Consider the following 25,033-nt stretch of genomic DNA (forward strand, 5'->3'; position numbering starts at 1 on the left):
AAAATAAATAAATAAATAAATGAATAAATCAGAGGAGGTTTCTGGGTGTCTTTATGGAAGGTGGGGTTGGTATTTCTAATGACTCTTTGCAGTTCCAGGCTGGGATTAGCCTCCATTAGATGAAGCTGAGGGTCTCACCTTCTGAAAGGCTGAGAAACACTTTCTGATGTCTCTGGGAGCAGCACGTGTTCAGGTGAATAGATGGGGGGGGGGGGGGGGGGGGGTGTTGCTGTATGACGTCAGCGCAGACCCAGCAGTAGGTAGTCCTTTCACAGTCAGCTTGAGGAGCTGAAGTGAAACCGTCTCCTTTCATCCGGTGTCTGTTTGGTCTGGCGTGCGTGTCTCCGGTGTGAGTTAATGACACGCGCCTCGTGCCTGTCGAATACGCGCCCCCACGGCGCGTGAAGGAGGGCCTCGCGCTGCCCTGACCCGTGGTGGATGCTGCTTAGTCACGTTTGGTTTGACCTGGAGGATGCAGCGGCTGGAGGACACACGGTGAGCCGCTGCCAGAGGGGGGGACGAGAGGAGGAACAACCCGTGCAGAGGATGCTGATTTGCCGCAGGCCGCGCCATCGTGAAATTGGATACCGACATGCGGCGGATGGGGTGACCGAACCCCCGCCGTCGGACGTTACCCGGGAAGGAGCCGCCCGTGGCCGCTTGTGAGAGGAGGAAGGAGCGGAGCAGGGAAGATGCAGACGGAGGAGGAGACGGCCGCTGCACAAGAGCCCATTTTGGAGGAAGGCTCAGGACGAGAGCAGGTAGGAAGGACACACACTGTATCAGACTGCTTTATATTATCCTGCTTTATGCATTATTACACTTAGAAAATACCTTCATGTCAATGCATGTGTGACATCATGTGTGGGTAAACACAAGCTGAATGACATGTCTGACACACACACACACACACACACACACACACACACACACACACACACACACACACACACACACACACACACACACACACACACACTGTGACGTCATAGTTTGAATACCCACCTCTAAACAAAGATCCCCCTCAGTGACCCCAATATGAAATAAATAACAAAAACAGTCTTTTTCCCATTATTTCCATTCATATGTGTAATATTTCCTCTCTAACTTTCTCGTTTAATGAACTAATGTAAACATTTAATAGTGCTAATATATTCATTGTCAACTGGAATAATTGAGATCGGCCCTTCCCAAAGATCCAGTTTTAAGGCTCTTTTTTTTTTTTTTTTTTTTTTTTTAACTGAAGAGTCTTTGTCTTTTCAATTGTAGGACATAAAAGCCTTCATCATGAGCAGAAAACATAACAACCTTGAAAATACCCCCCCCCCCCTCTTGTTTTGTTTGTTTGTTTGCAAACACCAACTATATTTATATACTTCTTCTAATCTCTACATCCCTAAACCTTCACCCTTTTTCAATTTTACACAATATCTGACCTTATCTGCAAACTCCTTTGAAGAGTTGCTCCTTTTATTTGTATTGTATTTTTCTTCTCAGCATGTTGTTATCGGCTGCCATATATCAGCCTCACTTCTCCAAACCGTCCATCATAGCGGCTCCCTTTTTGTCACATGACACCATGCGTTCACTTTCTTCTTCCCTTCCACACAGAATGAATTTCTTCCTCTCACTCTTTGTATGTGTACTTTACATTTAATGCAGGATATTGTTGTGATCTGTTTACAACGTGTTTTGGAGTTCAGAGAATGTTTACATAAGCAGATGTTTAAAATGACAATATTTCATGAAACCCATCCTGTAAAACCAGACTAAGATCTCAAAGGATCCAGTTTCTAAATTCTTAGTAACGTGATACCTGTCATTTGTTTATTTTTGTCTTATTAGACACACATTACCTCATAAATCATTGTATTATAGTATTCACATGACAGATTTTTGAAATTTACACAAAATCTATATCAAGGACACTTCCACTTTTGAATAACAAATTCAATATGTTGAAAATTTAACATTGAAGCATCTTGTGTGTATCTGAGATGAAGGGACAAGAGAAAATGGGTATTTGCTATGAGAGGAACCAGCTGTGTCATGTTTGTTTAAAGTAACATGTTTTATTTTCACACATTTAAATGGAGATGAACATTCATTTCTTTCCCAATAAATGTGTGTTTTATTAATGGGTTGTTTTAGCTCAGTTAGCTTAAAAAAACGGGGGGGGGGGGGGGGGGGACAGTTTTTTTAAATAATCTTGACAGGAATCTGTCATAATAACTGTCTGGGAGGTTTTTAAGCATAACATCTTGAAAACAGAGCTGACTATAATAGCAAAACAAAGGTTTTTGATTATTGTTTAGCAGTAACTCAAAGCTTCAGGTAGATGATATACTGAGTCACTAAGCCTGTTAAATGGAGTTTCTCTTAATTTTACCGCTTTCATCTGTTACGCTGTTTCCTGCAGTGCAGAGAGTGTAATCTAATGCAATCATTTTAATGTGAATCTGTTCTCTGACTCCATTACTCTCTGCCATGATCTTCCCTTCTTGGTCTCCTTCCTGTTTATTGCCACTGGGCTGTTTACAGCCTTGTCCCACACGGCTCTATCACTCATGCACCTAAAGGCTCATATCTTCAAGTGTAATTCACACTCACTGACTCAGCTAGACATGAGACATTATGATTAAATTCACAGAAAGACATATGGCACAGAAACAGACCCCTGCAAACACAGTTTAATGCCTAAAATGGTGACGAGAAACTAGACATAAGGCACCACACCACTAGGGATGTAACGATTCACTCAACACCCGATACGATTCGGTTCACGATACGATTTTCTCACGATTTATTTTACAAAATGGGAATGTAGACAAATTTTTTTTTGGGAAAAAACTAGAAAATACTGTATTATTTTCCTTTTATATTTCATTGTCAAAAGAATCCCTTCATAAACTATTCAAAACAATGCAATTTAACTAAAAATAAATCTTGAATTAAATAAATAAATAAAGGAATAATAGAAATGAAAATGAAGCCTATTAATTTAAATTCTGGTTCTATAATAAACAATGCAAAACTGCATAATAGTTATTTTTCTTTTTAAAAGTGCAACTGAAAATGTATTTTGTGCCTTAACAATTGGACTTTAAAAAAAAAAACCGTGATTACACTGATTTACGTCACATTTGTTTGGACCAGCAGAGGGCGCTGGTAACACAGTGGTCGGTTGGCATGCAGAAATTCTTGCAGTGAAGAAGAGAAGCTATGCTAGCAGACAGAGCTAATAGAAAAACGTGACTTTTACAGATCTTCAAGTAATATTACAGATATTCTTTTGGCGCTAAAGGGGCAATGAATCATTTATTAACATATTTAAGAGTAGAAGGCAGCCAGAAAGAAAGTATTAGCAGACTCCGCCCGCCGCCTAGACTTGTACACTTGCCCTCTGCTGGTTAAAAAAAGTACTGCGATTCAATTTTCAGAAAATCAATATCAACCGTGATACCTATGAATCGATTTTTAACTGCCTTACGATTAATCGTTACATCCCTACACACCACACAAAAAACTGGGCAAAAAAATCGATTAATGGAATTTGTAGATTGAAACGATTTTTATTTTGCAAATTTGAGTTTTTAAAAACCTTTTTATTATTATTATTATTATTATTTTTTTCCACCACAGTTTTTTCAGACTTTTTGGCGTTCCGATGTGAGCCAGCCCCCTCTTTGTTTACATGTGTTTACCCTTTGAGTAGGCTATATGTGTGCCACAGGCATGTTCATTTTTTATTCACACTATGCTGAGATGCTATGGGAAGAGTGTATTATTTTTTTAATTGTAATGTTATATGTTATAAAATATGTAGTTATCTGATTTCTTAATCAGAAAATTTAAGCTACTGTGAAGTTGCTGTTGCACTTTTGTTTAAATCTGGGTTAAAGCTTGAAATAGTTGAATGACAGAGCCTCATTTACTTTTTACTCAAACTCAAATTTTTCCGATTTTTTTATTTTTATTTTTATTTTATTTTTTATTAGGCAAAATTGCCCAGCCCGAGCTCATCCTTTGTAAAGCTCTTGCTTCCTTAGAGTAATTCTGTTGGCAAAACTAGGGGCATTTTTCTAGACTAGTTAACTATATGAACACAGTTCATTATGAAGAAGTTTTTTTCCCCATCTATGTGTTGTTTTAACTGTTAAAAACAATGGCTAACAAAAGCACTCAGAGCGCAAACATCCGCCATGTTTAGAGGTACTGTATCTACAGTACCTTCTGGATCATCTCCAAAATCGAACTATTTCTTCCTTTTGACATTGTCTATTAGGTCACCAAATTTAGTTTAAATCCATTCGGAACTTTTTGAGATATCCTGCTAACAATTATCCACACTGGTGAAACGATACACATATTAAACTTTCTACGCTACCGTATTCACAATTTATCCTTCACTCACAATTTTCAGCTGCTCTTTGTTACCCGTAATGTAAATGTAATGCACGCTGTTTTTTCTTTGTTTATGTTAACTTTAACGCTGATACAAAAGGGCGCAAAGAAGTTACTATTTTGGCCGTTTTTGGCATCACTGTGTGGATGTTTATATATATTTTTTGAAACAATACTGTTTTCATTGAACACAATTTGTTTGGGAACAAATGTCGATATGACGATGCTGCGATTATCGATATATTGGTCAGAAATCAATCTACAATAATCTGACATAACAAGAAAAAAAAAAATTAAGTGAAAAAATACAATTTTTTATTTCATATCTTTGAAAGACAATAAATTGAAAGTGTCCTATGAACAGTGACACTATTTTAGTGCAACATTTCTGTAAATAAGTGTCAACATACCAATGTAAACAACTAAGTATCTCTAATAGTGCTTTTTGTAAACAAAAAAATAGGGTCTTTCTTACCAGTGACACCATTATAGTGCAGTATTCCAGTAAACAAATATATTGGTTCCTTCAACAAACAGTGACTACCTGCACATTTAGTGAAAAAGCAGAAAAGTTTTTGGTAAAAAATCGATACTTAGCGGGAGCATATCGATAATCAATTGTGCAGAAAAATATCACGATATATCGCCGTATCGAGCTATTGTCACACTCCTAATATTAGGGATGCAACGATTAATCGTAAGGCAGTTAAAAATCGATTCATAGGTATCACGGTTGATATCGATTTTCTGGAAATTGAATCGCAGTACTTTTTTTAACCAGCAGAGGGCAAGTGTACAAGTGTAGGCGGCGGGCGGAGTCTGCTAATACTTTCTTTCTGGCCGTCTTCTACTCTTAAATATGTTAATAAATGATTCATTGCACCTTTAGCACCGAAAGAATATCTGTAATATTACTTGAATATCTGTAAAAGTCACGTTTTTCTATTAGCTCTGTCTGCTAGCATAGCTTCTCTTCTTCACTGCAAGAATTTCTGCATGCCAACCGACCACTGTGTTACCAGCGCCCTCTGCTGGTCCAAACAAATATGACGTAAATCAGTGTAATCACGTTTTTTTTTTTAAAGTCCAATTGTTAAGGCACAAAATACATTTTCAGTTGCACTTTTAAAAAGAAAAAGAACTATTATGCAGTTTTGCATTGTTTATTATAGAACCAGAATTTAAATTAATAGGCTTCATTTTCATTTCTATTATTCCTTTATTTATTTCATTCAAGATTTATTTTTAGCTAAATTGCATTGTTTTGAATAGTTTATCAAGGGATTCTTTTGACAATGAAATATAAAAGGAAAATAATACTTTGTCTACAGTCCCAATTTGTAAAATAAATCGTGAGAGAATCGTATTGTGAACCCAGTATCGTGAATCGAATCGTATCGGGAGTTGAGTGAATCGTTACATCCCTACCTAATATGTATGTGTACATACAATATATGTTTATGTAGTTCCATAAATAGTTTTTTTTCCTAACGTAAATTCATGTTAATAATTAGTGTAAACAACTAACTTACCTGCTTTTTTGATGTAGTTAAGGCCAACATTAATTTGGCTAAAAAATGTGTTCATATTTATTATATACAGTATGTATTGCTTTGAATTTTTTTTTCAAACTGTGAGTCATTTTGTCTATTTATGTGGTATTTCGTTATTTTTGTGTGTTTTTGGAGTTATTGTGTGTTTTTGGAGTCATTTTCTGTGTATTTGGTATTTCCTTTTTTTTCATGTTTTTTTGGAGGTATTTTCAGTGTATTTGTTGTTATTTTGTGAATTTCTTTGAGTCAAGTTGTCTGTGTATTTAAGGGAGCTATATAATAATATAATAATTGATGTTATCATTTAGATTGTTCCATATTCCGACACCCTGAGCTAAAATGTACCTTTCTTTTGTAACTGTTCTCAGTTTTGTGTTTTTTTAATATCTGTATTCCTCACTATAGAAGCTAGCTTATCTGCCTTTTTTGACATAGTTAAGGCCAACATTAATTTGGTTAAAAATGTATTAACATGTATTGTATACAGTATGTATTCATTGCTTTAAATTTTCCTTAATTTTCTTTTAATAAGTGAGTAATTATAAAACACTACACGTTAATGGGTTTAGATACGCTAATAATAATAATAATAATAATAATAATAATAATAATAATATCCATTATGATTATTTAAACATCTTAAAGTTCAAAAGTGCATCACAAACTGTCTGATCTGCTGTAGCTTCAATGCGCTATAATGGTAAACTGTTCACTTCCAGGACAAAATGTGGTGCTCCGTGAGCTGCCGTTGCTGTAAAAGAAAACGAACCATTGGAGTGAACGGAGTCGTCACAACTCTCTCTCTCTATACGGCTCTGTTTGTAACCAGTGCATCCAGTGAGCAGGTCTTCAGATACATGTGCTGTTTGATTAACAAACCCCACTCACAGGGTGATGCCGCTGTCAAATTAATGAAATTTCGAAGTTAAATCTGTTAGAAATTAATTGAAAGATATTTGTAAGATTGTGTATAAAGTTAGAACATTTTTAGAACGTTTTTCGTCCTCATAACAACACTGACAAACTTTGCTTGTTGATTGACCATTGATGCTGATGATGAGATATACTCTTTTAAATATGACGTTTTTTTTTTTTTACATTTGACTCCATTCGAGCTACACACGTGAGCTTTAGACTTTTAGAATTGAACATTACTAGACAGCAGACATAACCAGTGTTTGAATCTGGTGTTTATTATTTTACAAACATGTAAATATGTATTTCAGCCAATGTCAAAGGCCATGTCATATTATCTACATAATATCTACCCCTTATTAACCTCATTATTGTTACAGAACATTGTTTCCCTGTTTACTATTGTGAGCTTATAATGGCATCACATAAATTCAGATTATCTTGTTCTTTTTGTGGTTGAGTTAGTTAAAATATATCATTCCTGAAGGATTCACTATGTTTTAAAGTGTTTTTCTTTTTCAAACAGTATACTGCAGGCATCAACAGTACATTGTCTTTTTTCACTTATACTTTTCATTTGCCACCCACATGCTAGCATTGCTAATTATAGCCTCCCCCTATCTCCCTTAACCGCCTGAATCCGTAGGAGTTGAGATACCAAGGGAGAAGCACCTTATTACAAAGACAGGTGTAAACAAATATGCTTCTCTCTGAACAAATGGTGCGTTGTTCTCTCTCTTTTTTAACATTTCTCTTTTACACCGATTTCTAGCATGGAGCAAGGCATGGAGGTACAAATTTCATTTTGTGAAAATGAAAGCTGACACCCTCCAGACAGGGCTGTATAGATTTATTTTCATAATGATGTCAAGGAGACGGAAATTCGACTTTGATATGTTCGACATAAGAGCCGTGGCTTTACGGTAGAAGCAGCTGCAATAGAAACAGGATCAGAACCCAAAGGCACTGTTGGTGTTTTTAGCATGAACTGCTATCCAAGCCAATGGATTTTTCTACTAATCTTTGAGAGAAGCACAGATTAGGTCAGAAGATTTTGGTCAACCTTAAAATGCTGCACCAGTCAAAGTCTATTTTTTCTCCTTGAGCTAAGCGGTTAGTTTAAGGGGCAGATTCACTAAAAGTTTAGGGGTGCAAACGTCACTCCACACACTAATAAGGGGTACTAACCCCAGGGAATCAGGACTGCGCGTGTTCAGCCCACAATCCATTTAGCGCGTTTCCCTCTGATGAATATGTAAAGTAGGCGGAGCTCATATGGGGCACAAAAAAATCGGAGGGGGAAATGCAAATAAATGAATGCAGTGGGCGCAATGCAATTCATCAAATCTGGAACTGTTTGCAGTGACTGTTTCTGCGCTGAAAATAGTACGACGGCACAGGCAGGTGCAAACTCACACACGGAGAGATCATCGCTGCACTGAATGTTGACACAAAACACAGTGGAGAAGTTAACCTTTTTAGTATAAGAAAATAATTCAAATAAAACAATTGTCAATTTTAACAGCCACTGAAAGAAATCACAGAGTACAGTGTGTGTGAGTGAGAGAAACAGCTGGAGGTCAGTGTGGCTTCATGCACATCCTCTCTGCGGTGCGGAGGGTTGCTGTGCGCAGAGCTCCATGGATGTCGCTCTGGACGCACCGCTCCAGTGAGCTTTTGTGTCTTCCTCTCCATGTTTTGACCATTAAACTCTCGTTTTACGTTGATGTTGAGGAGCATCAGGCCAGAATCAGCTGAGCAGCTGCGAAATTTACGCAATGACTGAACAATGTTCACATCTGAGAGTGTGCGTGACACAGCGCTGCTCAGGAGCTCATACCTGCTGGATGATGTTTTCCATGGACTGCCGCACTAAATTAGGGGGGGAAATAACATTAGGTTTTAAAGTTTATTAAACTGCATTTGTATTGGTTTATTTTGTTTTCTACAGTATTGAATGTAGAAGTCCACCTGCCTCCAATTTCAGTTCTTCAAATATCATTTTGTGCTTCTGTGCACTCACCTCTACACGTTAAACGAACAAAAATGTTCATTTAAATAGGGTGGTCTCAACCACGTCTATATGTGCACCTATTAGTGCCGCAATGTTAGTGAATTCCCCACAGCAGGTGAGCAAACAGCACCACCAAAGGATTTAGGGATGCACCTGGTTTACCACCCTTTTTTACAGATTTTAATTAATCCGCCTCTAAGAGTGTAGTTGTTAGTATCTGTTAAATTAATGAAATGTTCCTTCCACATCCTCTCATCCAACTGTCTTCTCTCAACATTACACTTTATAATTTGATCCGAGGTGAGGTTTAGGGGTTTTTTTTGTCAAGTACAACATATTATTGATGACAATGTTTCAATGTCTAAGTGGAATTTTATCTTTTTGGTATTAACAGTTGAAGCACATATTGAAATAAATGGGAAAAATATGTAACTCTGCCTCATTTTAAGCCTCTTGACAAGGATTGAACCTCAAAGTTGGCTATGAAATGTATAAGATTTGATGACATGACTTCATGAAATGTCACACAAGTAAGAGTACAATTGAAAATTAAGAGTTACAGTAGATCTTGATTTAAAAAAAAAAAAAAAAAAAACCTAATTCTGAAATGAAGGCTTCATATTAAAAAAATAGTACTTGCATTAGTGGAATTAAATTTTTTGAAAGCCATGATAATTGAATGTATTTCTCAGCTGTTTATTTCAGTTAATATTTATTAACCATTTTTTTATGCATGTGAAATATTGAAAGCACAGCTGTTTTTATTCTCACCATCTCTATACGTACAAGTATAAAACAATTCTTTTAAAATGATAGCTATTTCCTGAGTCATTGTCACAATAAGACATTAGCATTGCTGCTGAGAATGCTAGCTCCTATGCTAACCCACGCTATTCTATGTTGGGCTTAGGCAACCTCCTGTTTGTGATTGAAACTTTTTGTGTGATAAACTGATAAAGAAAGAGAAAAAGAAATGAAAGAGAAGTGTTTGTTTGTTGCCTATAGTAACATTAGGGGGCTTTGATTTTCTGTTTCTGCTTCACGTTACACTTTTCTGTTTCAATTCCGTTTCGTCATCTTTCCTTGTTTAGAAAACTTAAAAATCACACGTAACATGTTCAATAGGATTAATAGTCAATTACTGTTAAATTTCAATTTTACATGCGTCAGAAGATTTACAAAATAAAGATGGTTATGCTGAAATCACACAAGATTACATCACAAGAGCGACATTAGCAGCACTGATAGAACCTTAGACACCCGTTTATCAGAAAAAATACCATGGAAATGCGTGACATTGTCCCAAAACATGCATATGAGGCATTTTCATGTCATGTTGGAGAAAAAGATATGGGTCCATTGCTTGATTTTTCTTATAAAGAATGTGAATTCTGTTTTTTCCGCCTGTATTTGGCGATTTCTGATTATTGGAGGCCTTATGTCATGAGGTGCTAATGGTGTTTAGAGGACTGAGGTTTGCACATGGACAGCTGAGTTAGGACTTGGCTTTGTAATGATCAGTAGTTAATCAATTATCAAACCACTCTAAGTTCATTAGACTTCTTCAATGAACAACAACACTGATGGTGACCGTACTGACAGATTGTCTCAATCGTTTTGGTCCTGTGTCCTGTCTCAAAGCTGATGTTCCCTGCAGTGGCCGTGCACAGGCTTGATAAATAGGGTGAACTATAAACCTGAGTTCTTTGATATTGCTCGACAGTTCTTTTCATTTTTCAAAGTCGATGCGATTGGGTAGATATGAGACCGAGAGGAAAAGAGAAGGACAAAGAGAAGACTATCGGAGTTCCCTAGAGAGAGGTGCAGTCTTGCTTTGCAGATGTCTCCTTACTCTCCTTTTTGGCTCCTTTCATACGTTCATTCATTAAAAGTTCATGAATATTTTTCTCTTACACTCTTCACCCATCAGCCTCTTTCTTTATTTCTCTGCCTTTCTTTATGATCAGCCTTTGAAGGAAGGTGTAACACAGCTGTTGTATAGACGAGGACCAGCAGGATGCAGAATGTGAGCTTGGTGGATTGAGAGGAAATGCTCTGAAGGTGGGAGGGACGATTCAGGGATAGGAAGCAAAAAGATTAAATAAGATTTAAAGAAGGAGAGCAAGAAGCAAAGCGCCATCATTTATAAATCTGTTAAAACTGGTACACTAGATCAGCGGTTCTTAACCTTGAGGTGCTAGAGGCCTTCAAGAAACTAAGAATATTTTAACATTTTGAGCCACTTTTTGCTTATTTTTACCCTTTTTCTGCAACTACACCAAAATTGCCACATTTTAACATATTTTCACTTTTCTTGCCATAGATATTTTTGCTCCTTTAAATGCATTTTTGCTACATTACCCCCATTCCTGCCAATTCTCCATCAAATTTAAATGCCTTTTCTGCACATTTTTTTCACTTTCAATACATTTTTGGCACTTATATAAACCCTTTCCACCCTTTTACACTTTTTCTGTCTGTTTTTGGCCACTCTAATTTGCAACTTTTAACCAATTTAACCACCTTTTCTGCCATATTTCTAATTAAAACAAGGATTTACATCTTTAAGATGACTATATATTATGGCGCAAATAATAATAAACTTCCTGGATAACAGTGGATATTATTCAGATAAATAAATGTGGTTATCACAGATTCATAGAACAATGGACCATCATTTTGTTGACTGTATGGATGGGCCCCAAAAAGCTCCCCCCTTTATTCCTGCTTATAGATGGCCCTGTCTCCACATGACTGTTTATCAGTATTCATTGGTCGGTCTCTGGCACCTTTATTTTGGGGGTCGTGGGCTGAGGTTGAGAACCACTGCACTAGATGATTTCTTTGTTCCTTTTTCTTTTCAAGCACACAGCTAATTTATATGAAGTGCTACTGTGCTAGCTAGAATGAATAGGGATGTGAAGGTGCCCTTCACTCTGCCTTTCACTGCTTAACTTCTGTGTACAGTAGGTGTGTGTCCGTGTCCGTGTCCGTGTCCGTGTCCGTGTGTGTGTGTGTGTGTGTGTGTGTGTGTGTGTGTGTGTGTGTGTGTGTGTGTGTGTGTGTGTGTGTGTGTGTGTGTGTGTGTGTGATGTGTGTGATGTGCGTGCGTGCGTGTGTGCGCTTTTCCAGTTCCACCAAACATGAAAGTGAGTAGATTGTGGCTCCACAGTGCTGGACATGGAGTCATTGAAGGAGATGAGTGTGTGTGTGAAATAGGTTGAGAAGGAGGAAGGGAGGGCTCTGGATAAATGTAGGGAGGGAGGGATGTGCTGACAAGACAAGCAGAACTTCACCCTGAGGAGGGAAGGACACTCGTGTCATCCCGTCATCTGCTTTGTCACTCCCCCTGGTTTGGCGCATTCTGCGCGCGGCGGAGGTTAAAAATGAGACTGTCCCACATGAGTTCACACACTTGCTGATACATGAAACTGCTCAGGTGCGTGTGTGTGTGTTAACTGCTTCCTTCTCTTTTTATGTTTCCGTGCTGCTTGCACTCACATGGCATACATTATACACAAGCCTTATTTCTTTTGGCTCCAGTTGTCTATTCACATGCACATACACACATTGCAGCAGCTCTTATATTCTCCAAATGTTGGAGTGGGGTCAGTTGGCTTCAGAACAGCCTAGAAGCATCGTTCTTGTCTAAATTATTCACATACACTCAATTGGCTTCATTACAATGCTGAGGATGTGGATGCTGGCCTCCGTGTAGATAGAGATAGAGAGAGAGAGAGAGGGAGAGAAGAGGGGCACATTAGAGCATCTATGTCGATCCTCCCAGACTGTGTGCGTGTGTGTGCTTGAGTGCACTGTGCACGGATGTCCTCACAGTGCAAGTCAGGTTGTGCGCACTCAGAGTGGCATAAACAGCATGTGCGCCTAATATGCAGAGCACTTATCCTGTGATGGGTGTTGGGCAGTGTAATGCATTCCTTTGGTTTGGCCCTCACCTTACACACACAATGGAATGGGACACTGTCTACTAGGGGTGTGCTTTACCATAAATCTGATAATACGATATATCCTGATATATCATGATACTAAACAATACAATATACATTGCAATTTATTGTAATATCAATAATTACAAGTTTAACCTTTACAAGTACAAAATGGTATGAAATACAATTTATTTAAATTTTTTAAACTTACGAGAACAAGTACCAATATCAGAAACAATTGGTATGTTTATCAAACTGTCAAATAAATGTTTTCCTAAAAAGTTGAACTTTCTGATTTGATGAAGTTCCTAATTTTTTAAAAAAAATTTTTAAATTCCCTGCATATGTCTATAAAAGTGACCAGTATGTTTTATGAAATTAAAGTGCCATCAACTTCCAAGCAATGCATTGAGGAGTGAGGTAGTTTCACAAGGTCTGGTGTGGTGGTTTACTGACACCTAGTGACCGAGCATGCAATACTGTATGTATGTATAAGGTGTTTGTCAATCAGGACCTGCAGGAATGACAGAATCACACCCACCGGGCACTGAAAGGGAATGTGGCCTCTCTGGAGACACCATTCCTCAAACACCCTCCACTTGCAATCATAAAGAGATCTTGTGGAGGGGGCCCGGGAGCTCTGTATGGTAGAGATCAAACTCTGTGATAACCCTACGGATGACAGATTGCGCCACTCAGGGGCCAAGCCCACAGCACCAGGCGCTCTGGGTGTGGATGAAAAACTGTGCTCCTCGCCTGCAACAGCAGTTCTCTGCACAGCGGGAGCTGCCGGGGGGAGCACTCAGCAGCTGGTAAATCTCCGCCAACCAGTGCATGGCCGGCCAATGGGGAGCCACCAGAATCAGAGTGGTCGCATTCCCTCACCCTGCTCAGGGTGGGGGGAATCAGAGCCAACAGGGAAAATGCATAGAGAAGCACGCTCGGCCAATCGTATGCTAGTGTGTCTATGCCGAGGGGATCCCCAAAGTTGCCCAGGGAGAAAAACATTGCACACTTTTCTACCCCAGCGAACAGGTCCACCTCGGCCCGTTCGTAATTAGCGAGCGGAACACCGCTGACATCTCCAAGTAGTTTATGTGAGCACGCTGGAGGACCGCATCCCAGCGGCCCCTCACAGACCTGCCCTCATGGTTCCCACCCCACCCTGATAGACTGGCGTCTGTGGAGACCACCTTCTTGGCTGTGACAGTGCCCATAGGCACCCTCTCCGTCAGGAAGTCGGGGCCCACCAGTGCCGCTGTGCTGCACTCTAGCGTAACCAAAACTCTCCGTGTGCCATGACGCAGGATTGATCCCATGTGAGGCCACCCATAGCTGGAATTCTCATGTGCAGGCGACCAAGCCGGATCACGAAGATGGCCGAAGCCATCAACCTGAGTAGCTGAAGACATTACCTGAACCGAACAGACCTGTTCTGTTGGAACAGCGTAAGACACGCCCCGAACGACCTCATCCGCCCCACCGACAGGCACGTGGTGAAAGGTACATAGTGCAGGGATAGGCCCAGTAAGACTATTTCCTCCGTAGGGGACAACATGATCTTCTCTATATTCACCATGAATCCCAGATCGGACAGGTGATGCAGCAAAATGCGTGTATGCGTCCTGGGCTCCATTTCCGACTGGGCCAGGAGCAGCCAGTCATCCAGATATGAGGCCAAGCGTATGCCCTGCCTCCTCAGCAGGGCAATCGCTGCATCCGTGCAGCGCACAAACATCCTCGGGTTCAAAGAGAGGCCGAATGGGAGTACGCAGTATTCGTAGCTTATCCCCTGGAAAGCAAACCTTAGGTACTTTCTGTAAGGGGGATATATAGGAATGTGGAAATACGCATCTTTGAGGTCAACATATGTAAACCAGTTGCTCTGTACACCAGATGCAAAATGGAACGACCTGAAAGTGTATTTTCTGAGGCCCCTGTTCAGGGCCCGTAAATCCAGGATAGGGTGGATCCCGCTCCCAGAAAATACCTGAGTTAGGATCCCTCCCGGGACCGAGCGAGAGGGACCACCAAGATAGCCCCCTAGTGCAGCAGAGAGGCGATCTCCTTTTGTAACACACAGGCCGAATCTCCTCGGGCCTGTGAGTGTATTATGCCAGCAAACCTTGGGGGAACAGATGCAAACTGCAGCCTATATCCCTTTGATATTGTCTATAACACCCAAGGAGGAGCCACGAGCGCTCTCCACCAGTCTTTCCTCAGGGAAAGAGAGGTCAAGCGCTCCAGTCTCCGCGTACCCCACTCGTTCCAGGGGACAAAGTGACAATGGGAGACCCGCTACACCCAACCAAGAGGGGGCCAAGGCCTCCCCCCGGGTGGGCATGACAGGTCCCGTCACCACCCTGCTTATTTTGGCCTAGGGGTGTAGGTGATGAACCCACCACTGTTGTTTGAACAGGTGTGTTAGTGCGTGATTGTGGACATACAGTGAGGGGAAACAGCCAAACATTCGGCAGAACATGTTTGTCTCTCCCGATCATCAGAGGGCTGAGTTTTGACAGAGGGGAGGACGGGGCATGAGACATCCATGGGAGCACGCGTGAAAGCGAAAAAGTCAAAGCTGGCGAATGAGGAACAGTCAGCTGTAACATTGGGGGGAGAGAAGAAAGCGGTCAGACCGTCTTTTTTCTTCCTACTTGCCTATGTGCGTTGGACGTGCTCCGTTGGGGCCGGAGGTGGGCCTTGCTTAGGCTGTGCAAGTGGAGCGGAGGGCCTCTGTGTTTTAAACTGAGGACCCTGGAGAGCAGGCTGCGGGGCCTTATTTCCTCCGCCGTGCCGGAGGAGACTCAAGCAGGGGCTCCCTGGGAAGACTGAGGCGCAGAGCCTCAACATCTTTCTTCCTGGGTTCACAGCGTCGCTGCATGGAAGACGATAAGAAGATTCCTTCAGGAATGATGGGAGCATCCAGGATGTCGCATCTTTCAGCATAGGTCAGCTTAGCAAGGTCGAGCAGGTGAGCCGCTACGAGCGGCTCCACCGGCGGCATCCTGAGCAGTCCTTTCTATTGCCTCGCAGTCCAGGATGGAGGCACATGCCACCGGGGTCCTCCGGGTGAAAGGGCAACTACCCCAGGGATGCGCTAATTCTATGAGCAGCTCAGGGATGATGGGGAGGTTTTGCCTCAGAGCGCCACTGGAAACAGGGAGCTTCTTCCCTTCATAGCGGGATCTGGTGGTTGCAGTCACAACGGCGGGCCAAGGAATGGCCAGCCATGTGGCAGCACATTTGCGAACACCTGCCGTATCCAGGCTCTGAGGATGGGGGAAGGGCATTGAGCCCTCCATGTCCCCCTGAGAGGCAGCAAAGGCAGCCGACAGTCCGTCCCGAGCCCGGATGACAAAGAGCTCGTCCTCGTCATCCACACCCGAGAGGAGTGGGTCGGAGGAGTCCTCAAATTCTCCACAGATCACGAGGACATCCTCGTCAAGTGAGGAGATATCTGCCCGGTTCAGCTGAGGTGGTTAAGGACGACAGCTAGGTGTGCTGAGGTCCGTGAGCTCCGGCCTTGCGGCACAGAGCTAGCAGCAGGGCTGTCACCGGAGTGAGAGGCCGCTGGGAACGATGCGTGCACCACAGCAGCAGCGTCGGAGGGAGCAGTCAGCCGGAGCTGAAGCTCGGAGGTTCCACGTGCCTTGCGGCAGTGAAGACAGCACTCACTGTGCAGAGCAAGGTAAGAGCTGTTTAACCACTTCCCAACCTGGTGTGGTCTTGAGTAGGCGATGGTCCTGCCAGTGTTCGTCAACTGGAAAATAGAAAATCCTGTCTGTGGATAGTTAAACTGGACAGAACTAAAACGTGAAAAAACTGAGGGTTGTAGATGATTGATCCTGGCCAAATCAAAACATTTTGATATTTCAGGATTGATCCTGTATGGTCCATTTATAATGGTCTGATATTACTTGCACTGTGGTCAGCCTGTAGGAGTCTCTATAGGGTCTGTAGGGTGTGAGGAATGTGTGATTCTAAAGTCCGGATAGGAAAGTCCATCAAACCTGATGTACATAGCCACTAGCCAGGCAACTGTCGTTTTCTATTTAATGCTGTACAGTAATATTAACCAGTAACTTCTAACTAAACTGTGACAGGTAGCATGGCATCTTTTTAAGGCTAACTCTCTTCGAACTTCTGTGTCTGTGCAGCAGCGGCCGGTGCAGCAGTCCCTGACCTCCTCCCTGTGCCGGGAGTCCCACTGGAAGTGTCTCCTCCTGACCCTGCTCATGTTCGGCTGTTTTGCAACGCTGGCTTGGTGCGCTCTGTGTCGTGTGCCTGTCCTAGGCTCCACCTCCATGTCTCTGGGCGGCGATGATGATGCAGCCTCTGCGGCCTACTACAACGACATCTTGCATTTGGAGAGCCCGTGCTCCAGTGGTTACGTCTACATCCCACTAGCCTTCCTGGCCATGCTTTATGTGGTTTACCTGGTGGAGTGTTGGCACTGTTTCTCTAAGACCGCCATGTTGGCCCATGCTGAATTTCAGGTAACATTGACACGGAAAATTTCTGAAACTCCACTTTTCCAACAGAATAGAGGTTTGGCCCCTGTGACGTCTGTAACTGTTTTGTGCAGGAGGTGTATGAGCGCGTGCAGAGACTCCAGCAGGCCACGCCCTGCATATGGTGGAAGGCCATAAGCTATCACTACGTTAGGAGGACCAGACAGGTGACGAGGTATCGAAACGGAGATGCATACACAACCACACAGGTGAGTCGCCTCCTTTAACGCACAAACATGTTTTTTTTTTGTTTGTTTTTTTTGACAGGGACAATGTACATTCATTTTTCATCTGCTGTCTCTGGATATCTGTTAAAAGTCACCCTTAAAACAAAATCTGTCAACATCCATCCATCCATCCATTTCAGGGTCGATGGGGTCTGCCGGTGCCTATCTATCAACATTAGTACAATAAAAAAATGTCACATCATAAATACATTCATAAAAACATTCACCTTCCTAAAAATGTATAAGTCAGTTTCATGAAACTGTTCAATACATATTTTAAATATAAATATACAATAAAATGTAGGAGAACTCCTGACTATCAGGGCTGATTATTGCGGATCGTATTATTCAAAAGCCAAATTAATTATATGTGGGAGTGTCCCTAATATTTACAGGTACAACATTCCAGTAATGGGCAACTTGGAATACAAAGGGTTTTACTAAAGCTAGTATATTAACTGCAAATGGTAAACAATATTTACTCTCCACTCTTAAATGTTTATTTTTAATTCATTTTCAAGTCCATACAAACATTTTTTTTTTTTAATTTGTCTTTAGTATTTAAACTTTGATGCTGATATTTATGTGAAGCTCATGGTGTTTTACAATATGTTAACCGTGTCCCCTTGTTGTTTCCTTTTTTATCATTTTGTTTCCTTGTGCTGCTTCATCGGTCAGGTTTACCACGAGCGTGTGAACACTCATGCATCAAGTTCAGAGTTTGACTACGCTCGCTACGGTGTGAAAGATGTATCGAAGGAGTTGTTAGACTTGCAGCTGCATCCCGCTGTTCGCCTTCGTTTCACCAAATGTTTCAGGTAAATACACAGTTGTTGAACTTCACTTGTTATAGCTCTACCATATATGTCCATGTCATAATAATAATGTTTCCACGCCCAAGTTGCAGCCATGTTGGCTGGATAGCACGAGTATCTTTTAGTATGCTAACTCCACTAGTTCTTTCAAAAAATATTTCAGCTGGTGGTCATTTTATTGATTGATTCTATCATTTAAGGGTTTTCAGTTTTTTCATCACAATAATGGAAAGAAACATTTGCTCATCACGAGAGGTGCAAATAATCAAATGCATCACATCATAGCAGACCAATCAGATTAAACGTAATGCAAAGTACTTTTTACACCTCTGGTCATCGCCATGGCAATGGAATATAGTGATATTTTGTGGTGTACTTGCACAAAAGATCATTGGGGATGGTCGACTCAAAATTGTATTTACTGTATTTTTTTCTCTAGCTTCTCTAGTGCACGTGCTGAAGCTGCCTACCTCACCCAGGTAAGATGTTTAGTTTAATACTTAAGTTCATACAGTAGCTTGATATGTGTCTGTATCAAATACTTATACAACATGTTTTTCTTAATTGGCTCTGATTGCAAGCGTGCACGATTCTTTGGAGAGAATGAAGGTCTGGACGACTACATGGAGGCCAGAGAGGGCATGCACCTGAAGAATGTGGATTTTCGTGAACACATCCTGGCCTTCCCAGATCCAACTCGTCAACCTTGGTTCTCCAGACACAGAGTATTCTGGCTGGCGTCTGCGTTCCTCCTGTCGTGGCCGCTGCGGGTCGTGTCGGAGTATCGCACGGCGTACGTCCACTACCACGTGGAGAAGCTATTTGGGGAGGATGAGGACGGAGTCGGGGGTGGAGGAGTTGGCGGCGGGGGGTCAGGGAGAGGGGACGGAGTCGAGGGTGGGACTGAGAATGGAGTCCATTCCGGAGGAATGAGTCTTGGTGTTGGCCTAAACGGGGCGAGCTACAGAGCTATTTCTCGGGTTAACACGGTGGACATGACGGAGCTGGAGTGGCACATCCGATGTAACCAACAGATGGTTCCCAGCTACTCTGAAGCCCTACTTATGGACTTGGACCTAAGTGGGGGAACAAACCCTACAGCCTCTACACCCATTTCGGGGCCTTCATGCACCACCCCCAGCCAAGGGACCAACCCGCCCCCCTTGGCTCTGCCTGTGGTGTTTAACTCTGCGTACCTGCTGCAGAGCTGCCCTCGGTGTCGGAGGACCACGTCCAGCTCCAGTCTTCCCTCCAGGCTCAGGGCCCCCATGGGAACCACTGCCCTGCTGAACGCCACTGTGGCTGGGATTAGGGCGGCAGGGCAAGGAGCGGGAGGCATCGGGGGACGCCTGGTACTCAGCCGCAGCGGCTTCTCTCTTGGGAGACTTGGAAGTGGACGCCAAAATACCCTGTTTCACTCCCGAAGCATGGGAGGAGGACTGGGAGGCAGCAGGGAGGATGGAGGTAGCAGCGGTGGAGGGGGCAGCAGCAGCGGAGGAGGAGGAGGAGGTGGCTTCCTGGGTTTAGGTTCAAGACAGGACAATGAGGAGACCAGAGGAGTACTGGAAGGAGAAGGAGAGGAAGAGGAGCAGCAGGAAGAAGTTGTGAGAAGAAGGGAGGATGGGGCAAGACAGGGGAGGGAGAGGGACGAGGAGGCGGAGCAAGACAGCAGAGGGGGAGGAGAGGCGAGAGAGGGCAATAGAGAACGTCCTCCGTCCTATCAGGATGCTTTCTTCTTTCCTGTCCTCATCATTCATGGAGAGGAGAGTTGCCACGCCGGAGACGACATCTGACAGACTCATTCAGAGGCTAAAAGGAAAAGAACAAGCACACAGAATGACAGACAGACAGGGAAAACCTGCAGGATTCAGGGCGAGCAAGTAGGTACGGCTAGGTCTGTATAATACATGCACAAAGTGTTAACGAAAGGTGGTGTAATATGAAAAAAGAGACTGGAAAAAAAGATAAAATCTTCCCCATTACACATAACTGAGAGGAACAGAGAGACAGAGTTAGAAAAGGACCAAAAACTGTTTTTAGAAGAAGCCACACATGAGCAGAGTGAGAAGCATAACAGCTCTAAAGATAGCAGTGATGAAAGCAGCAGAGAGGGAGTTAACCTCTGAGAGAACAGACCAGGATGGAAGCAAGTCTACTGAGTTGAAACCTTAGAATAGCAAAAATCAACCCGCTGAGTCAGTCAGCTAAACAGTGACAAACAATAAGAATAAGTCAAGCATGGCATATAGTGCTGAACTAAGTCGGAGAAACCTTGTTAGTATATTGTCCACAAGGAAAGAAGCAACTTGAGCACAATTTCTTTTAATTTGTGTAACTTAAAAAAAATTAAGATAAAATCTTAAATCAGCTCCCAAATTCAGATAAATGTTACAGGTTTAAAGAGGCCCCTCCCACTCAGCTCTTCTCAGCGTGCTGTGTCAGGGTTTGATCTTGCTTCATAATGCCTTACTTCACCATTAGCCTCACAACCACTCAAACTATTACTGTGGAGCCAGTAGGGAATGTGGAGCATATTCCTCCTCCATTTACCAGTTTCACCACACTTTGCGCATCAACTCACTTTGCTCCATCTCCTCCCTGTCCTCCAACGCCTTCACTTCCTTACTTTAAACATGTAAGTGTAGGAAATGCTATTTATTTGATATTATTATTCAGGATTACTTTTGTAATGTTTGGTTTATGAGCATGGCAGTTTCTTTGATATACCGTTCTGTGCACACTACCATTCCCACATCAGAGATCATTCCTTAAATCACAAGATCCACTGAGAACGCACATCACAAATGATACATTAGCACACTTCAACCTCAGAATCTGGAGATTTGAAATAATTACGCTATATTGCCAAAAGTATTGGGAAATTGTTCTTACATGCACATACACTTTAAAGGAGACATATCATGCGTTTAAATCCTTCCTTTTTACATATAAATCATACAGTTGTGGTCTATATAAAGTGGTCTGAATTCCTCATTATTATAGCTCCACAGGCCCCTTTTCTACCCCTTTTCTGATGTGCTTCTGAGAGCAACTCGTTTTGGTGCGGTCTCTTTAAATGCAAATGAGACACTTCATACCCCGCCCCCTCTCCAGGTTGCAGAGGTGACACTTGGTTCAACTCCACCCTGTTCGGCCATTTTTGTAGTTTGATAGAAGAGATACGATTATGTAACGGCGCAGAAACTTTTTATTCACATGTTATTTACAAAATGTCAACAACGGAAGACTTGTCCATCCAGCCTTACGTGTTCGAGCCAGAGTCGGACCCGGCGTAGCGAGATGAAAGTGAAGATGATGAACCTGCAGAACCCTAACAAGTGAGCTAACACAAGCGCCGAGCTAACGCTAGCGCCAAGCTAACGTCACGAAATGCATTTTAATACAGTCTTTTTCGGAGACAAAAACGGCAAAATGAAATGACTACTGAAAACTTTAGACTTAAATTAAATCACGTAGGCCATATCATCAAGGATCTAAAACGAGCACACAGCGCTAACATATGAAGACGGTGCAACTGCTAATGCTAACAAAACAATGACAGGGACGTCTTATCATCACACTTTTTAGCGTTATTTACAGCTTACCGAAGTGCTCTGTTCGTCGTCTCCAAAGATAGAAGGAATTGAACCCTCAATCAGACAAAGTCTTTCAGCAAATCCTTCTTTATACTGGCGGAGGTTGCTGAAGCAGTCATCCTTGAAGTGCTTCATGCACACAAAAATGACCTTACCCACAGATGTGGGTACATTTCCGTGAAAAATAAAACTCAACCAGGCACTTTGAAAAGGTTCTGATGCTGGGAGACGGTGTAATGAAGCGTGTGGGTTACTACATCCAACAACCAAACATTTTGACTTATCCTCTCGTAACTTCGGCATCATTGAGCTTGGACTACAAAATAAAAGCGAGAAATAAAAAGTGTTGGGCCTGGAGTCGATGTCCTAGTTTGGCAGTTCTGCTGCAAATACTGTGACGTTATTGTTAAAAAAACGTAATAGAGAATAGAAAAATCGAAACAGATTGAAAAATATGACCAAAACAGAATATAAAGATATCAACGGAGCACCTGAAGAGACTAATTTGAACTTTTCTGTACTTCTAAACACTCTAAATATACAACAAAGCGCATTTAAGGGCTAAAAAAGTGGATTTAGCATGATATGTCCCCTTTAAGGTGGGATGTAGATCAATTGTAAGTACACCCCCAGTTTTTTTGCCACAAGGGGGAAATTAAAAAATGCCTTGATTATGGGCGTGGCTCCTAGAGTAGTTAAGACACGCCCAGTCAGAGCAGCCCTGCCCCCACAGCATTGCACAGTTCGCATGTAGCTGTCAATCAATGCTCACTGAGGGCTGTGAGAGAAGGAAACCAGTCCCTCCTCCCATCATTTATAGGAGGGGCGGGGCCCACTGTGACGCCTGATCTCAGCCAATAGCAAAATTCAATTGTAATAGCCTGTGTTAAATCCATAGAGTGCAGTCACTGACATTTTACAACTAAAAACACTATATTTAAATACTTAGACTAAAATGTGAAAAGGGGGACGAGGATCAATCAACTGCATTACTTCATACCTAATAATCATATATGTATTCAACATAAAAAAGTGGTGTACTTACACTTTAATCTGGGAGCATGCTCCCAGTCAGGCTTCTACCCAGTTAAAACTCACTCATCCAGGTTTTTATGGGCCTTGCAGTCATTTTAGTCAAAGTATTTCAATTAGGCGTATTTTGTAGTTAAAATGTTAGAGTGACTGCTCTCTATGGGTTGAAACCTGGCTATTACAATCAAATGTACTAATGACTGCGAATGAAGGTTTTTCTTCTTTCATATCGAAATACGTGGAGACGTACATTAAGCAGGTATCTGGTGACCATCGAACCCAAACTCTTTCAGGACATTGCCACTATGTGTCTCAGTGGCTTTAAACCAGTATTTCAGACATTTACCATGGCACTCATATTCTATGATGCTCTTATACACCACTGCAGTGCGCCAATTGTGAGAAATGTTTAGAGACAGTCATGCATGCATGTTGAGGTGCTTGATCTTATAGTTCTCTCCATGAAACACAGATACTTTTGGCAATATAGTGTTTTAAAGGCCTGTTAAGTAAAAAAAAAATGACCTGTTTTTCCAAATAGCGAGGCTCCCTTTATATTCTAATTCATTAATTCATCTTTAGCCATGAAAGCTCAGTTCTTCCTCCATCGTATCCCCAGGGTTTGTCTGCATGGGAAAATATATCCTTAAAGTACAAAATATATTCAGAGAACATCTAACTAGTAATGCCTTCTATGTCTAGTGCTGACAAGGAAATTCATGCTCCATATTTTAAAAATACATCGGCCCTCTGTAAGTTAAATGTAAGTGATGGTAAAGTGGGCCACACGTACAGCAGCTTGGCTACTACAGCTAATTGCTGCAAAGCAAAAATGGAAAACCCAATGCAAAAATGTAGGGATAAAGAACCACAAAGTTATCAGCCAATAAAAAAATTGATGGCGTGCTGTGTGAGAGCTATATATATTTTTTTTTAATAGAAAAGATAACTCAGAGTACCGTAAGCTATTGACGTAGTTAGTACAGTCATCACTGCTTTGTAGACACCGTCAGCAGCATTTTTACGTCCTAATGTTGGAAACACAATCACTTGAGCTGCTCTCTGTTAGGCTTTAATTTATGGAGATTAGCAACAAGCACACTTAAAGAATTCAGTTCTTCATGTGACGTGAGACTGAACACGGAGACGACAACATCCAGTCCAGATTGAGCCAGGAAACGCTTTTCTCCATGCAATGTTCTGGAAGGAAACTAACACTACATCCTGTCTTCAGTCCTGGTTTGGTACAGGAGCCACTAACACACACACACACACACACACACACACACAATACTGACGCACATTTACACATTCTGCATCGGCTGTAGCTTTGAATGCATCCAAACCAAACCCAGGCACAAGAAGGCAGCGAGAAGACATTGATCGCAAGTGATTGTATGACTGAAGAACACGAGAGATTACCTAAAGATAATTATTTTTACATCATCATCTCAGTCGGGTCACTTGCGTATGGAAATGTGTCAGTTATTCTAGGTAAAAAAAACACTGAGAAACTGAGAAAGCACTGAACACACTTTTGTGCAAATTTAAAATCATGTTTTGCATATTTTTTATTGTGGTTCTGTTTGATAAAGCAACGAAAACACGTCATCCACGCCGTCATTAGCTCTATTATCGATAAGGTCTTTGTAAGCAATGCTTGAAATATGAAATACACATTTTGTGTGTTTCAGACGACAACGATGAGGTTTGGTTTCTGTTTTAAAACCGAGGCCAGTGTCTGTAATCAGCTTATAAATGTGCTTTATATATTTGTTTACTCATTGTACGACACTAACATGATTCTCTGCTATTTATTCGCTGTTTTATGATCTCACAGCTGCTTCTTCAGGTTTTGCCAAGAGGACTTTGTGCCCATGATGTCTTACTGGATCACACAGGTGCTTGCATGTTTAAGCACCACAGCAGTTAAACCGCATTTATACACAGCTTTTTTTCATCTTAAAGGGACATTATTCAACCCAAAAACCTGCAGTCACAAGTTTGCACATTGAA

At 41.8% G+C, this 25,033-nt stretch overlaps 1 protein-coding gene across 1 annotated transcript; it reads left to right on the forward strand.

The window, feature by feature from the left end:
- The first annotated feature begins 237 nt into the window (after positions 1-237).
- Positions 238-21,416, forward strand: LOC114480821 (transmembrane protein 151B). The gene is made up of 6 exons (XM_028475242.1): positions 238-761; positions 16,994-17,332; positions 17,422-17,556; positions 18,253-18,392; positions 18,829-18,868; positions 18,971-21,416. Exons 1-6 carry the CDS (start codon positions 693-695, stop codon positions 20,180-20,182), a joined length of 1,935 nt encoding a protein of 644 aa, XP_028331043.1. The 5' UTR covers positions 238-692; the 3' UTR covers positions 20,183-21,416.
- Positions 21,417-25,033: the final 3,617 nt, after the last annotated feature.

Source organism: Gouania willdenowi, chromosome 18 (genome assembly GCF_900634775.1).
Source record: "Gouania willdenowi chromosome 18, fGouWil2.1, whole genome shotgun sequence".
NCBI classification, from domain to species: Eukaryota; Metazoa; Chordata; class Actinopteri; order Blenniiformes; family Gobiesocidae; genus Gouania; species Gouania willdenowi.

Bases quoted from the DNA above. Each gene is read 5' to 3' on its own strand.
- LOC114480821 (XM_028475242.1), top strand. From the start codon at position 693: ATGCAGACGGAGGAGGAGACGGCCGCTGCACAAGAGCCCATTTTGGAG. The intron at 762-16,993 runs GTAGGAAGGACA...GTGTCTGTGCAG, and splicing joins AAGGCTCAGGACGAGAGCAG to CAGCGGCCGGTGCAGCAGTC. The intron at 18,393-18,828 runs GTAAATACACAG...TTTTTTCTCTAG, and splicing joins CGTTTCACCAAATGTTTCAG to CTTCTCTAGTGCACGTGCTG.